At 60.8% G+C, this 15647-nt stretch overlaps 6 protein-coding genes across 6 annotated transcripts; 4 read left to right on the forward strand and 2 right to left on the reverse strand.

Moving 5' to 3' along the window:
* Positions 1 to 1501: 1501 nt before the first annotated feature.
* DCS_02923 (Tetratricopeptide-like helical) lies at positions 1502 to 4030 on the forward strand (the record flags this gene model as incomplete). The annotated part of the gene is made up of 1 exon (XM_040800248.1): positions 1502 to 4030. The coding sequence occupies one exon, from the start codon at positions 1502 to 1504 to the stop codon at positions 4028 to 4030; it is 2529 nt and encodes an 842-aa protein (XP_040661131.1).
* Positions 4031 to 6351: 2321 nt separating this feature from the next.
* DCS_02924 (Histone H4) lies at positions 6352 to 6818 on the forward strand (the record flags this gene model as incomplete). Its single annotated transcript, XM_040800249.1, has 3 exons — positions 6352 to 6361; positions 6437 to 6574; positions 6655 to 6818. 3 exons carry the CDS (start codon positions 6352 to 6354, stop codon positions 6816 to 6818), a joined length of 312 nt encoding a protein of 103 aa, XP_040661132.1.
* Positions 6819 to 7380: 562 nt separating this feature from the next.
* Positions 7381 to 8000, reverse strand: DCS_02925 (Transport protein particle 20 kDa subunit; the record flags this gene model as incomplete). Its single annotated transcript, XM_040800250.1, has 2 exons — positions 7381 to 7687; positions 7816 to 8000. 2 exons carry the CDS (start codon positions 7998 to 8000, stop codon positions 7381 to 7383), a joined length of 492 nt encoding a protein of 163 aa, XP_040661133.1.
* A 781-nt stretch (positions 8001 to 8781) lies between these two features.
* Positions 8782 to 9171, forward strand: DCS_02926 (ribosomal protein subunit L31; the record flags this gene model as incomplete). Its single annotated transcript, XM_040800251.1, has 2 exons — positions 8782 to 9061; positions 9119 to 9171. 2 exons carry the CDS (start codon positions 8782 to 8784, stop codon positions 9169 to 9171), a joined length of 333 nt encoding a protein of 110 aa, XP_040661134.1.
* A 346-nt stretch (positions 9172 to 9517) lies between these two features.
* DCS_02927 (nuclear cap binding protein subunit 2) lies at positions 9518 to 10514 on the reverse strand (the record flags this gene model as incomplete). Its single annotated transcript, XM_040800252.1, has 3 exons — positions 9518 to 9887; positions 9966 to 10449; positions 10502 to 10514. 3 exons carry the CDS (start codon positions 10512 to 10514, stop codon positions 9518 to 9520), a joined length of 867 nt encoding a protein of 288 aa, XP_040661135.1.
* Positions 10515 to 11230: 716 nt separating this feature from the next.
* DCS_02928 (uncharacterized protein) lies at positions 11231 to 13971 on the forward strand (the record flags this gene model as incomplete). The annotated part of the gene is made up of 2 exons (XM_040800253.1): positions 11231 to 11578; positions 11632 to 13971. The coding sequence occupies 2 exons, from the start codon at positions 11231 to 11233 to the stop codon at positions 13969 to 13971; spliced, it is 2688 nt and encodes an 895-aa protein (XP_040661136.1).
* Between the last annotated feature and the right edge of the window lie 1676 nt (positions 13972 to 15647).

The following is a 15647-nucleotide window of genomic DNA, read 5'->3' on the forward strand; positions in this document are numbered from 1 at the left end:
ACGGAGCGCAGTAATACTCCGTACACTGTGCTGGCGTAATACTCTGTAGGGGACTAACAGTGGTAGGCTGTACTGTACTCCGTACATACCTAGTACCTAGTAGTGGGAGGCTGTACTCCTTACCTAGTGGTAGGCTGTACTCCGTACCTATTAGGTAAATACCTAGAGTTTTCCTTGCATCAAGTTACATGTACTGTAAGTACGAGGTACCCAAGTAAGCACTCCGTGCTTGCTAGTAATAGCACATGCATGTAGTACGTTTTGTAGCAGCTCTCCCAGCTTGCCCGGGACGCCTGGCAGTATTACGTGCGCTGACAAACCTCCGCACAGCACAGGGCCAGGGGCAGAGGTCGCTCGCTAGCGGCCCTAGCCAACACCGTCGGTTGGCGGCGAGGTTGGTTGGCCGGTGGGCCGTGGCCTGGCCTGTGGGCAAGCTGCTCTTCAGCGCAGAGCCGTCATTTTGGCCGCTGGTTGGCGTCGGCGGCCCCGCTGGTTGGCCGCCTGTGTGCCGTCCGGGTTGCTGGGCAGTGGGCTCGAGGCCCAGAGGCAGCGGTGCTAGGTCGGAAACGGGGCAGGCCTGCTGTTCGCGTCCAATGAAATGGCTCGCGTCCGCCACCAACAAACAAGCCGGCTGCGAATGCGAGGCTGCGGGCGACTGGCGACGGACGGCGAGTGAGTGAGGCGACGAACTGAGCCTTTTGGCTGCTGTCCCGCTCACTGCCATCCAGCCGTTCCTCCGCTAACGCCTCGTCCCCTACGCCTGGCCACGCCACCACCTCTTCTTGATGCTCCTTCGTCCACGACACCTCGCCCTCCCCTCAGAGTTGGACCGACGTTGAGAGGGTCCCATTTCTTCTGCCCCTTTGCAACGCCTCCGCCAGCACGGGGGGGGATTTTCTCGCCTCAGCTGGCCTCGCCCATCTCACGACTGAGCCGACAGCAGCATCATTTCCGACCAACCCTTCGCCTCCGGCCCCTTGAGAAGTCGGACCGCAGGCCTTGCCGAGGCTGTTCCCTTCGCCCTCCTCCCTTGCTGCGCTGCCTGAACCGTCCAGGCGGCTAGGATCCACCAGTCGTCGTCGTGTCTGGAGTGCTTGGCCCTCTCGTGGCCGACAACAAACCTGCCGTTCGTCTGCCTTGCCACCACCTACCTACCTCAGCTTTGCGTTTGGTTGTGTTCGGTTCGGCTGGGTTCGGTGAATCACGCCAAAACGACCCGTCGATCCGTCTCCTCTGCGAGGCCGGACCCAAGGCCAAGGCGGCCGACGCAGGTGACGACCGGGCACGCCGTCGCGGCGAGGTGCTGCTCACGACCATCCGACAACAATCGGAAAGCTCGACGCCGTCCGGAGCGGAACCCATGGCACGCTCACGTCGCTAGCCCCCGTTCCCCGTCGTCGATCTGCTCGAAAGCAAGCCCTTCGCTCTCGCCTCGCTCTCGCCTCGCTCTCGCCTCGCTCTCGCATCGCTCCCAACCCCCCCGCCGCCCTCCCGGTCCAGCATGGCACCGAGCCCGGCCGCCGTCGGGGGCTTGCTGCGACAGGTCGTGCACTACCACCTCGACAGCGCCTCCTACGACAATGCCCTGTTCTTCGCCGAGCGCCTCACGGCCCAGGACCCGAGGTCGTCCGACGCCGTCTACCTGTACGCCCTGTGCCACCTCCGGCTCGGCGACCTCCGCTCCGCCTACGACGTGAGCAAACCCCTGGGCTACCGAGGCGTCAACCTGTGCTGCGCTTGGGTCTTCGCCCAGGCCTGCCTCGGGCTCGAGAGGTACAAGGACGGCATCGTCGCGCTCGAGAAGTCGAGGGGCCTCTGGACGCAAAAGTGCGCCATCGGCAAGCACTCGCCCACGTCTCGATCCGCGTCGCCCGACATCCCCGTCGTCCTCTCGCTGCTGGGGAAGCTGCACCGTGCCTACGGGGACAAGAAAAAGGCCGTCAGCTGCTTCGAGGAGGCGCTGAAGAAGAACCCGTTCATGTGGGACGCCTTCTCGGCCCTCTGCGACATGGGAATCAACGTTCGCGTGCCCAACATCTTCAAGGCAAACGACGCCCTCGTGCAGAGCTTCGACCAGGAGGTAACGGGTGTCGATGGCCGGGGAGGCATGGCGGCGGCGCCGGAGCCGTTGCCGAAGCGGCCCTCGGCCCGGAGCGCCGCTCTCGACATGGCCCACGACCCGTTCGGCATGGGCCTCTCGCCGGCGGACCTGTCGAGTCCCACGGCGGGCATGCTCGCCGAGCCCGGAGACGACTTCATGTCCAAGATACAGAGCGCCCGCCTGAGGCTCGCCGCGTCGGCGTTGTCGGCGCCGGCCAACGGCCAAGCCACGGTCGACGGGCTCGAGACGCCCACGGGACCGGCCGCGACCGACCCGTCGTCGGCTCCTCGATCGGCTCACGGGCAGGAGGCCCCCCCGGCGCCCTCGCGGCGGAGTCGGATGGTGCAGAGCGTCGACGCGGGAATGGAGGCGCCGCCGCGCATGAACTACCGGCTCGGCTCGAAGCGGAACGTCCGGAGTCAGGAGCAGGCCGTCGAGCTCATGTCGGACCTGCCCAACGTGCCGACGACGGCCATGCGATCCGGTGCCCTCAACACGGCCGATAGGAAGCGGACTCTGTCCGGACACCCGGTGCCGCGGTCGGCCAACGCCGACGAGCCGGCGGCCCGTCGCAGCGCGCGGCTCAACATGTTCAAGTCGTCGTCGACCAAGACCAACGGCGGACCGACGCCGGCCGGCCGCGAGCTGAAGAAGGCGAGGCCGCCGGTGTCGCGCATCATGAGGCCCGGCCCCGGCACCTCCAGCGTTGGCCGCGTCGTTAGCGGAAACCGAAAGCCCCTGGAGGACCACGGGGACGTCGACCACGGCGAGACGTCGAGGGTCAAGGACGCGCCCCCGCCGGCCGTCCCGGCGCGGCCGGTGGAGCCCGACGGCGCGAGGACCGAGGAGGCGTTGCGGTGGACGATGGACCTCATGAAGAAGCTCGGCAACGGCTACTACTTCCTCTCGCGCTTCCAGTGCCAGGAGTCGATCCAGGCGCTCGGCACGCTGCCCGCCTGCCAGCAGGGAACGGCTTGGGTGCTCGCCCAGCTCGGCCGGGCGCACTACGAGCAGGCGGCCTACGGCGAGGCCGACAAGTTCTTCCGCCGCATGCGCATCCAGGCGCCCTCGCGGCTGCAGGACATGGAGGTCTACTCCACCGTCCTCTGGCACCTGAAGCGGGAGACGGACCTGTCCTTCCTCGCGCACGAGCTCATCGACTCGGCCTGGCACTCGCCCGAGGCCTGGTGCGCCCTCGGCAACGCCTGGTCGCTGGCGAGGGATCCGGAGCAGGCGCTCAAGTGCTTCAAGCGGGCGACGCAGCTCGACGCCGGCTTCGCCTACGCCTTCACCCTCCAGGGGCACGAGCACGTGTCGAACGAGGAGTACGAGAAGGCGCTGACGGCGTACCGCCAGGCCATCGCGGCGGACCGACGGCACTACAACGCCTACTACGGCATCGGACGCGTCCAGGAGCGGCTCGGCGCCTACGACAAGGCCTACGACCACTTCTACGCCGCCCAGGTCATCAACCCGAACAACGCGGTGCTCATCTGCTGCATGGGCACGGTGCTGGAGAAGCAGAAGCAGATGGTGCAGGCGCTGAGCGCCTACACGAAGGCGGCCGAGCTCGCGCCGCGCGCCGCCCAGACACGGTACAAGAAGGCGCGCGCCCTCCTGACGGTGGGCCAGATCGAAGCGGCGCGGCGGGAGCTCATGATCCTCAAGGACCTGGCGCCCGAGGAGGCGACGGTGCACTTTTTGCTCGGCACGCTGTACAAGAACACGAACGAGAAGCAGCTGTCGGTGCGGCACTTTACCATTGCCCTGTCGCTGGACCCAAAGGTAGGTTCGGGCCGCGGGCCCCCCGGCCCTTCTCGAGCGGCGCGACGACGGCTAACGGATCTTGCGCCGCAGGCCGCACCGAAGATTAAGGAGGCGATTGAGAGCTTTGAGGACGACGTGCTGATGGACGACTCGATAGCGTGAGCTTCCCCGGACGGACGGACGGAGGGACGGACGGAGCCGAGAGCATATGATGGCGCCTTTATTCGGCGCGCCGCGAAGAGGACCACTCTGCACATGGGTGCTCGTGGACCCCCACGCCGTACAGTACATGTACGCGGAGACGACGAATTTCAGGGAGGCGGAGAGATGGGGATGGCAGCGAGGATCAGAGCGAAGATGGCGGCGAGGAAGGCGGCAAGGATGGTGACGAACATGGTGACGAGCATGGTGATGGAAGACGCCGAGGCCATGGGAGCGAGCACAGCATGCCGGCAGCGGCCTCGGCCTTGCGAGCTGGTGTTGGATGGAACCGACTGTGTATTACTATACGTATACGTAGTTGGGTAATGACACGACCTGCCGCAACGTGCTCACGGACTGGCCGTCTGCGCACTTGGAAGCCGGTGGGAGAGGTGATGCCGGGGAAGCGATGCGGCGAATACAACACCACGATGAGGTTGTAGAATGGAATGAGTTGGCAGTGAGTTTGCAAGAGACCGACATAAGTGCAGTACAGTAACAGTGGCTGGTACAGCATGGCCTGCTGGGCAACGTGCACCTACCGTACGGAGTACAGTACAGTACAGTACAGTACAGTACAGTACATACAAGTACGCAGGTGTACATGCACTTCCATCATACAGGTACATGGGCTGCATTACGGAGTACACGTAAAGTACAGTACTTGCGCTCACTCTCACACAGGTACCATGCGCAAACGCACACACCTACAGCGTACTTGTATGTACTGTACTTGCATGAACGGTGCGTTGGTGTACAGTACAAGTAAGTACTTGCAGGCGTAGACTACGTGTTAGGACTTGAGCATTGTACTGTGTTGCAAGTACGTACAGTACAAGTACGGCCTGTATGTCGAGGTACCTCCAATGGCTAGCTGTGTACCTACTGTACTCCGTAGTGAGCACTTAAGTAAGTACTGTAGTTGTAGTGTACGTTGCCTGCGTGACCGCTAGGCACTCAAGTACTGAAGGTGCCTACTATTACTGGTACTTGATTGTCTCGCAGTACCCAGTCATACTCGGACAGTACCGTACACATGTCCATGCTCGCCCACGGCAGCAGGCAATAACAATGCAAGCAAGTGCAAGTACATTACATGTGCATCGGCATATTCATACCTCGTATACTGGTAGGCGTCCTCGCGGCCACTCATTGTGGGCTCTCCTTTGCGTTTGTTTACAAGTACCCGCTCGACGATACAAGCCAGTACGTGTGCTCAGCGTATTCATACGGAGTACATGGGGGTACTCTCTGATGGTACTTGTTGGACATGTACACTCTGTGCCAGTCCGAGTACTGGATACGATGGACAGTTCGAGCGCCGAGTTTGGACCATGGAGTCAGATACAAGTACGGAGTAAGTACGGAGTACTCGTAGGTACTGTAGTAATAATACTTGAACTACGGAGTACTGTACGAGTAAGTACGGAGTACGGAGTACGAACAACGATGGAGCATACAACTACTGTAAGTACAGTGGGCGCAAGCAAGTACTTGCAGAGCAAGTACAATTTGGGTTAGTACCAACTTAAGTAGTCTGTAGGTAATATACTGGCAGGTATTTCTGTTGGCAACACAAGTACCAGTCCACTGCAGGTAGGTGCTGTACTCGCTGGCAGATGCAAGTACATGTGCCGCACTGTGAATATACAGCTACTGTAAGTACATGTACTGTGCATTACTCTGCCTCTGTACTTAAGTACTGCGATTGTACTCCGTAGTTGCTCGTACTTACAGTACTTACTCCGTAGTACGAGTATTCCATGTCCTGGTCACCATTTGCGGCGCGCTGGTTGGCTCTGGTTGGCCCGAAGCGGCGCTTCCGCAGCGTTGCCGCCCCTCCGACGGGAGCTCGGACCACCACCGACCTAAACAAGTTGTCAGAATCAGCTCCCCAGATCGCGCCAAAATTCGCGCCGCAATAACAGCAGGTACAAGCTCCAATTCCGTCGACAATCAGCAGGTACATTTTGCCCGATAATTCGGACGCATTTTCCCTCGACACACACCCCACCCCCGAAGCGGATTAGCCCCAAACCGCAGAGCCCACGGCGCGTTCGAGCACCAACTTGCACCCGTCGCCTTTACTGATTGTGCTCGCATATTTATTCTGACCCCCAAGACCCCCGCAACTCTGTCCTCTTATCCCCTCTTTCTCTTAGACACGCCTCGCACGCTGCAACCACGACGACCTCACCACCCACGAACATCCAACCCGAGACGCGACTGACGCGACTCGCTCCGGCTACTTCATCACAAGTACCTCATTAACACTCATCAATATGACTGGACGTACGTCGCTCCCTCCCGTCACGTGTTGACGTCGTCGAATCGTCCTGTCCTCACGATGCTAACTCGCTCCCGCAGGCGGCAAGGGCGGCAAGGGCCTCGGCAAGGGTGGTGCCAAGCGTCACCGCAAGATTCTTCGTGACAACATCCAGGGCATCACGAAGCCTGCCATCCGACGTCTCGCTCGTCGTGGCGGTGTCAAGCGTATCTCTGCCAGTAAGCCTCGCCCCCCTCCCGCTCCCCTCTCACCGGCGCTCTCCGTCCCGACCTCGCCTGCTAACGTGGCCGTCTTGCAGTGATCTACGAGGAGACCCGCGGTGTCCTGAAGACGTTCCTCGAGGGTGTCATCCGCGACGCCGTCACATACACCGAGCACGCCAAGCGCAAGACGGTCACGTCGCTCGATGTCGTCTACGCCCTGAAGCGCCAGGGCCGCACTCTCTACGGTTTCGGTGGTTAAGTTGGTTCGACTTTTGGCGTTTGCAATTTGGCATGAACCCACCCCACTGCCCAAGGCGGCATCGTGTGGGATGAATTGTGGATTGTTATTACATGTAGTCATCACGGCGTTATAATGGAGACTAGGGTCACGGGTTGACGGTCGTCATGGAAGGCGATCATTTTTACAACGGAAATGAATACCACATGAACATTGCACACGGACTGAACGCGTCATGGCTGCACTCGGAAAACATGTTGACGCGTACTTGGCGGCTCCTGGCGCCGCAGTTGATGTTGCCCACCCCTCGTGAAACTAGGCAGCCCCATGCATGGTGTGTCTGCGTGTGTTTGTGTGTTGGCGTGTGCGTGTGTATGTGTGTACCCAAGAGCTTTGCCGTCATCGTTCGTGCAGTCGCCATCGGTGCAGTCGCCATCGGTGCAGCCGCAACGAATCCAGTCGGTCCAAGCTGGCATGGCCCGCGGCAAACGCAGCTGATGGATCGATGCCATTAGGTGTAGATGACGCGGACGAGTTCACAAGTACTGTACATGTACCATGCTAAGCGAGAGCTTGAGCGGCCTCACAGATACTTGCGCCCGGCAGCAGCCACCCGTGCTCTGAATACGGGGCTCCGGACCTCGGCGTTGACCTTGTAAAATGGGTTCATGATGGCCTTGACCCAGTTCTCGTACACCTCGGCGAAAAACATCTTGACGGCCTCCTCGGTCGCCGGGCTCGTGGGGTTCGCGCCGATGCCCGTCGATGAGCGCGAGGAGCTGCCGGCCGTCGGCGTCGTCGGCTGGTGGAGGAGGAGGAATTTCGCATTGGAGCCGGTGACGAAGCAGGAGATGTAGTTGTTGAAGAACTTGTCGATGCACTTGAGGTACCTGAGGCACGCCTTCGTCAGCAGGGTCCTTGCGAATCATGGCGAGACGGGGGACCGGGAGACGGGCGGCGGCGGGCAGCGGGCGGCGGGCGGAGGGACGCCCGGGGAGCGAGGGGGAAGAGGGCGTACATGTGGCCCTGCGCCCACTGGACCTCCTCGGCGACGTCGAGGCTCGAGTGCAGGATGAACTGGTTGAGATGGCGGACCTGGTCGGTGAAGCGCGACTGGCCGTCGCCGCCCTGCTTGGACGTGCCGAACTCGTGCTCGAAGAGCGGGTTGTCCTGGGTGCCGACGATGGCGAAGTAGTAGCTCATCGTTTCGCGGGCGGCAGGCCGTGCATTCTTCTGCCCTGCGGCTGTGCGTGCGTCCCCCGTGCGGTGCAGTGCAGGCAGGCAGGCAGGCAGGCAGGCAGGCAGGCAGGCTTGCTTGGTCGTTGATTCTGCTGGGAGACGGGTGGTGTGGTGCTGGCAGCGAATTGGTGAACCGTCCTCGCCACTCCTAAATACCACCTCGGTGGTGTTTAGTAGCCTCGCAGGTACGGAGAAAGCGCGGAATATACTTGTACTTGCAAGTACTTTGTGCACCTACAGCACCTAAGTAAGTACAAGAACAGTACTCTGAAGGTACAATAATTAGTTGTGTACAGAGGACTCCGTGTTGTAGGCACTTCAGTTCAAGTACTCCGTACACCTACAGTACGTACTTAAGTAAGTACAGTACAGTACTCTGTAGCTTACTTAAACGTCGATCGGAGCCAGTGGGAGGTGCCAAAATTGTCAAGTGACGTACAGAGTACATGCACTCCGTATTCCGTACTTGCTTGTATACTTACAGTACAGTACTTATATAAGTAGGTGTACATGAATGGCGGCGTCCGGGCCGCAATGTTCCGGTCCACCCAGTGTCGCCGCCTCCGTACTGGGTGTGGGTGCGTACGTGCCAGCTTCGTGCAGGTCAACGGACGACTCCGCCAAAAAAGGCTGTTCGCCTGCCTGCCTGTCTGCCATCGTCGAGAGACCGACAACCCGGTCCTCCCAACGCCAACCCCCCTCCGCTTCCCTCCGCTTCCCTCCGCTTCGGCAAGCGACGCTCGCCATGTTTGGGCCCTTTCGATTCACAAATCCTCTCTCGGGCGGCCTGCTGTGGAAGATCCCCTGGCGGTTGTCGCGATTCCAGAAGCGGCGGCACCGGCTGCGCCTGCGAGCCGTCGACAGCGTCGTCGCCACCGTCGACAGCGCACTCGCCAAGCAGGGGCAGACGCTCGAGGCTCTGCAGCGGTGGAAGGCCGAGATGCCGACCGAGGCCGAGATGCTGCCGCGCGACAAGTACACCATGTTCGACCGCAAGGCGAAAAAGTATCGCAAGGGTATCCATAGTGCGTGCCTTCTTCCTCCCTGCCCCTTCGGAATCGAGACGCTGACGCGGTGTGCAGAGCTCCCCAAGTGGACGAGGGTTTCGCAACGAGTCAACCCGCCGGGATACTGAGAGGAGCCGCCGAGATGGCAACGCCATGGACGACGGCGTCGTCTCGTTGAAAGCCGAGTCGAGCAAACCACCCGCACAGGCCTGTCGTGTACGATACCATCTGCGACGTGAAGCCCTCGATCGAAATGCCTCGAGGCAACGGTAGATGTGGGCGTGGGCCTGGGAAGAAGATAGACGGCATGTACTGTACAATAGACGACAGCGCAGCCCCGCAGACGCATCATGAGGCGCAGGCGGCAGGGCTAGATGCAAACATCCCATTCATTGCGGAGGGTATCACGGCACCGAGCCAAATCAAAGCCAAGCCCCCTCCCCCCCCAATCGTCCCGTTCCATGCCGGCCCATTCTACTGAACGTAGCGTCCCTCGTCGTCGTATTCCTTCATTCGCTCCGACTGAATGGCCCTGCCTATGCCGCCGCGGCCTTCGTCGTAGTCTTCGCGGTACTCGTCCCGCACCTGGCCGCCCGACTTGCCGCGCCCGTACTGCCGGCCCTCCTCGAAGCCCGGGTCCAGGTCTGTGCGGATGATGCGCTCATCGAGCTTGGTGCCGCCGACGTACTTCATGCAGTCGAGGGCGTCTTGGTGGGTGTAGTACTCGACGAAGCAAAAGCCGCACGGCGTTTTCTGGAACCGGTCGAGGCCCATGACGAGCCGTTTGATTTCGCCGCACTTGGAGAAGAGCTCGTAGACTTGCTCCTCGGTAGTGTAGAAGGACCTGGCTCCCGTTAGTGCTTGCGGCCCTTGCCTTTACTGTCTCAAGCGCCGTGCGCATCTCGGCCAGGAGGGCACCAACAGGTTGCCGACGTAGAGGGTCGTCGCCTCGGCGAGGGGATCCACGGCCGGCTCGGCCGCTTGGTCGCCGCCGTCGGTCTCGTCGCGATCACGTCTGCGCTTATTCTGCGAATTCGTGAGCTTCCATGCGGCCGCCGAGGTACCGGGCGGGGGGGGCGCAGCCACGAACCCTGCTCTGATAGTATGCGCTCGGCCTATCGAGCCGTTCGACCGTACTTTGAGGTGCCCTGGGAGCCATTTGGAGCCGTCCACTGTCGTTGATGGTTGGGTCGTCGAGGGTAGCCTGATGTCCGTCCTGCCGGTAGCTTTGTCTTCTTTGGGCTCCAGCCCAGCCGCAGACGGAAAAGGCACGGCGATGCGGGAGGAGAAGGGAGTCGCTGTGCGCCTAAGAGGGCTCGATAAGGCGTTGCCGTGGTGCTTGTGAATTCGATATGCAGTCTTGCAGTTCGGAAGCCAGCCTCGTGGGACCCGAACTTCAGTGCTAACTGGCACTGGTTGCTGAGCGGTTGCTGAGCGGCGCTAACGGGCCAGCCGCACTTTTGCCAGCCATGCTATGCACGGAGTGCTGTAATAATTATTAGTTGTCAAGCGTCCAAAAAAATACAGGCACCCTATTGCCTATCGCCTGGCACCAAGTACAGTACCTTAGTAGTACTACAGTGGGTACCTAGTACCTACTAGTAGTACTGTAAGTGATGCATGTACTGTCAAGTACAGTACGGAGTACTCCGTACTAGGCACCTGGTAGTACTTACTAGGAACCTGGTGCTATTACGGAGTACAGTACTAGAACAGTGCTACGGAGTTCAAGTGCAAGTACTTGTAGGGGGTATTTAGGTATCACCAATTGCAAGTTCACACCTACAGAGTACAAGTACAACTACCTACTCCATACCAATACAGTACATGCACATGAAAACCCAAGTACTTCCCTACCAATGTACTGTAAGGTACATACGGCACAGAGAGTGCAAGCATTAGGTACCTAGTACTTACTGCAGCACCTCGCTCCGCGAAATACAGAGCAACACCGAGTACCACCAGCAAGGTACCGGCATGGGACCCTTCCACTTTTCTTCACCTACTCCGTCCAAGGCGTACGTGCACATCGCAACAACACTGAATGAAGCTTTGCCACTCGACCACCAGAGCTCCAATTGCTCCGTACCGTCGCCACGAGCTGGTTGCAGCCTCGCACCGCCGTGTTTTTGATACAGTTTCGTTCCGACGCCGAACCTAAACGAGATTGCCGAATCACGAATCGCGATGCCCAAGGTCAAGCACTACTCGGCCGCCTGGCTGTCGGGCAACGCCCCCGGCCACCAAATATTCCAACAGCCGGTCGAGTCCTCTCTCTCGCGCGCGCTCTCGCCGTCATACGCGTCCAAGAAAAAGGCCGTGGGTGGCCCGCGGAGGACCATCGCCCGGCGAGGCACCGAAGTCTTCGTCGCCGTCGGCAAGGAGATTCGGTGGGCCGACTTGGCCTACCTCAAGGATGAGTGGGCGACGAAGCAGTCGCGAGGCCGCTCTGGCTCGGCCGTGCGCATCAAGCGGGAGGATTCATATCAGTCGATGATGGGTGACGACGGTCCCGAGGCTGCTTCGGGCTTTCGAGTACGTCGCGGGATGCCCTCCCCGTTCGATGGCTCGTGCTCCCGCTCGCCTAGGCACCGACTGACTTTCTCTCGCTCCAGACGTTGAAGACGCCCGTCGCCGATGAAATCCGCCAGTTGATCATCTCGCCCAACGCGAGCTACCTTGCCATCCTCACGGCCCATACGGCTCACATCTGCATTCTCCCGGATTCGTCCCATCTCACGAGCGACGACCCTGGGCCCATGCGGCCCAAAATCTTCACCCTCGGCCCGACGACCCACGTCACCTCGCGGTCGCCCGTCCTGTCCGCTTTGTGGCATCCGCTTGGAGTCAACGGCTCCTGCATCGTCACCGTCACCGCCGATGCCGTCGTCCGACTCTGGGAGATTTCGCCCGAGAACCGTTGGTCCTTCGACTCGCCGACGACCTCGGTCGACCTCAAGAAGTTGGCCGACGGCACAACCTTGGACCAGGACTTCACCGCATCCACCTCCACCACCAACAAGGCCTTTTCGCCCGACTCCTTCGAGATGGAGGTGGCGGCCGCCGCCTTCGCGACCAAAGGCTCCGGCGGCTGGAACCCCATGACCCTCTGGGTCGCCATGCGGGAAGGCGACGTCTACGCCCTCTGCCCCTTGCTGCCGCAACGCTGGGCGCCGCCCCCGACGCTGATACCGTCCCTTTCGGTGTCCATCGTCACCACCGTCGCCAGCCTCGAGGATGACTCCACCGTCGACGACGGCGAGAGGCTCCTGGCGCAGCAGCAGCTCCAGTGGATGGGCGAGCTGGACGCCCAGGAGCCCCAAGTGATGGACGGCCTTCCCGGCGAACCTCCTGTCGAGGTCTACACGAGGCCGTCGCGTCCCGGCGTCGTGCCGAGGCTGCAAGGCCCCTTCTACCTCGAATCGGACCCCGACACGGGCGACGACCTCGACACGTCGACGTCCGACATGTTGGTCATCGGCAAGAGGACGGAGACGGATGATCTCATGATGGGCGAAGACGAAGAGCTGGACATGGACGACGGTGACCAGGAGGGACTCTCCCTCGCCGTCGTTTGCCTGCTGTCCACGAGCGGTCAGCTGCGCGTCTACCTGGACCTCGACGGCGTCCAGGCCCAGTGGCTTCCGCCCAAGAGCAAGTCGAAGCCGGGACGTCTCCAGGCGCCGTCGGATCCGCCGTCCCTTCTTGCCTTCCAAGCCATCGACACGATGAGCCCGGTCGAGGTCAACGAGGAGAGCTGGCCCGTCTTCAGCCCGGACGTCATGTCCCGATACAGCTTCTTCGTCACCCACCACGCCGCCATCACCTTCGTCTCTCTCACCTCCTGGATCTTCCGGCTCGAGGGGGAGCTGCAGGGGGATCACGAGGCAGGCACCGACTTCCGACTCGGTCTGTTGGTCAATTCGCAATCCGCTAGGGACAGGATATACGCGCAGCCGACAGCCGACACGGCCGTTCCGCTCGCCGCCTCGGTCGCGATCCGCGATCCGGACCTCGGCTACTTTCTGCTGTCCGCGACACCGTACGAGCCGATTGCGCTCACCTTTGAGACGCCCGACGTCGATCTCGCGCCCCTGCAAGAGATGGACGAGAGCCTGGTGCCGGAGCGGGACGTGAGCGTGGCGCCGCTCGACTTTTACGAGCCTCGACCCGTCTTCAACCCCCCGCACGCGTTCGACGAGGGATCGGCGCTGCCCACGCTCCTGGAGCGCCTGCGAACGTCGCGGCACAAGACGACGGTGAACCAGGAGGTCAAGCTCAGCCCGCTCACGCTGCAGATCTTCACCGACGCCCACAAGGTGCTCAGCGACGAGACCTACAAGCTCGGCGTCGCCGCCGCCGAGGTTTTCCGCCGCTGCGAGCTGCTGCAGGCCGAGCTGCGCCAGCAGGTGAGCAAGGCCAACGAGGTGAAGGGCAAGATTGACGCCATCAGCGGCGCCAGCCGCGACAACAACGAGGCGGACAATGCAATGTACGACAGGCGCATCTCGGCCGCGAGGGATCGTCAGGAGACGCTCACGCGGCGCGTCGATGGCCTCCGGAAGCTCGTCGGCAAGACGACGACGCGGGACCTCAGCGTCAAGGAGCGCGCCTTTGTGGACGAGGTCAAGACGCTAGAGGCCAACGTTTTAGGCCCCGCGGGCAGGGAGGACGCCGCCGCGAGGCAGTCGAAGCGGCTGTGGAAGCGGTTGGAGGAGGTCAAGAGGTTGCAAGCCGAGCTCGTGCGCGAGGTGGAGTCGCTGAGGAAATCCGGCCACGTTGAAACGACACCGTCGGCGAGCGAGCTGCGGATTCCGCAGGACGTTCGGCGGAGCAAGCTGCTGCAAGTGCAGGGCCTGCTGTCGAGGGAAACGGCTTTGGTGGAGGCTGTGACGGCCCGCCTGGAGCGGCTACAGGCCGGCGTGTAGGGGATGCGAAGTGGAAAGCGGGCACGACCATGGATGATGGAATGGCCCGTCGTGCGAATTCGGATCGAGGCGAATCAAAGCGCCTTCCGCCAGAGGCAGACTTACAGGCAACCCAGACACCGGCCGGAAGGATACGTTGCGCGATCAAGGTCGTTGAAACAACGGCAGGTCTGCAAGGGGCGGGCCGCCCATTGACTTCTAGCATTTGAGCGCCGGCCACAGCTTTCCGAAGACTGCCTGCATGGATGGGCTCACCGGCTCCATGGTGTGCCGTGTCAATCATATCGATCATGATGGAATAATTATGACACTTGCCGTTCTGAAACTGCGAGTATTATCCATAGGACTATAGAATACACAAAGTTGGGGTAGAGCCCAGAACGGAGAACGAAGCGGCGAATCGGATGGCTTGCGACAAGTATTTCGAAGCTATCCTGCAACTGCATGAGCACCAACGAATCAGGCGAGGCTGCCTTGTGCTCACGCTCATTTCGATCTGAGGTGAGCAGGGGGGATGGACGATGCACACCATTGCCCACGAGTGGAAAGCAGAACACGAGGACGAGAATTTCTCGCAGCTTTGCTCCCGGGCAAGCGTGTGATGCACGTCGACAGCGGCGACAGTTTTTCGGAATTTTTTTTTCTCGTGTCGCCTGTGCCCTGTTGTTCACAGCTCGGACGCGGTGATGACGATCCGGCGAGGTCAGGGCGAGGGGGGATGATGGGTGGGATGAGATATCATAAGCAAATCAAAATCTCCGCCTCGCAGCCCGAACAATGAGCGGTACGATTGGTGGTTCGTGAGTGAATCACTCGGAATTTCAGACGGCCGATGCGGAGCGGCGGACAAGTGATGACGATTTGTGTGCGAGCATCGGAGTGGCAACAGCCAAGGCAATTTATGGCTGCGGCACCTTGCAGGAGAGGAGAGCCAATTTAAGCTGGCTGCAGCAGATTCTACTGCCGTGCAAAGTTGCAAGCGAGGATGAATCCATCCGATGGGGCGCCGATTGTCTTCATGGACCTCGTCGGTTGTATCGTCACTTCACGCCGTTCTTGCGCATCTGGGCCAGAGTCCTGACGGGAGTCGGTCAGACTGGCAGGCAAACGAGCCGTCGAGCTACCTATGGCGAGCGAGCTTTCAGGGACAAGGTCTTGATGTATCCTTATCCACTCTGCGGCACAGAGTACGTGTCCCGGCAAGGCGTCTGGCGTACGCGTCTGTGGGCTCATCGCAAGGTGCCATGCTGTTGGCTGCGCCGTTGGCTGCTCTCCAGGCCGGTCTGTCTCGCGAGTTCCGGCGTCTCGGAAACCTTCAAGCCAGGCAACTGACAGGGCTGTGTGCTGTGCTCGTGTCAGCTTGCTTGCTTGCTTGATTATTCTTGTCGACGCCGAGGCACGGGAAGGATGATGGATGTGTTGATTGTCTCCCACATCTGCATCTGCATGTTGGTCCAATGGCCGAGGAGGAAGGACCAGGAGGGACGTCGGTTGCACCTCCCAAACGAACCCTTGCCTCCTACCACCTCTCAAGACTGGCAGGTGCGACAGAGAGGGTGGCACGTCGACGCGGAAAGGCAGGTGGCTGACGTCCTGCACCTGCCTTTTGTTACGTGTATAAGCTGGGTCTCGCTCCGAGTATAAGTAAGAACTATCCACCATTGAACTTGCTCGGG

The sequence above is a fragment of the Drechmeria coniospora genome, chromosome 01 (assembly GCF_001625195.1).
Source record: "Drechmeria coniospora strain ARSEF 6962 chromosome 01, whole genome shotgun sequence".
Taxonomy (NCBI): Eukaryota; Fungi; Ascomycota; class Sordariomycetes; order Hypocreales; family Ophiocordycipitaceae; genus Drechmeria; species Drechmeria coniospora.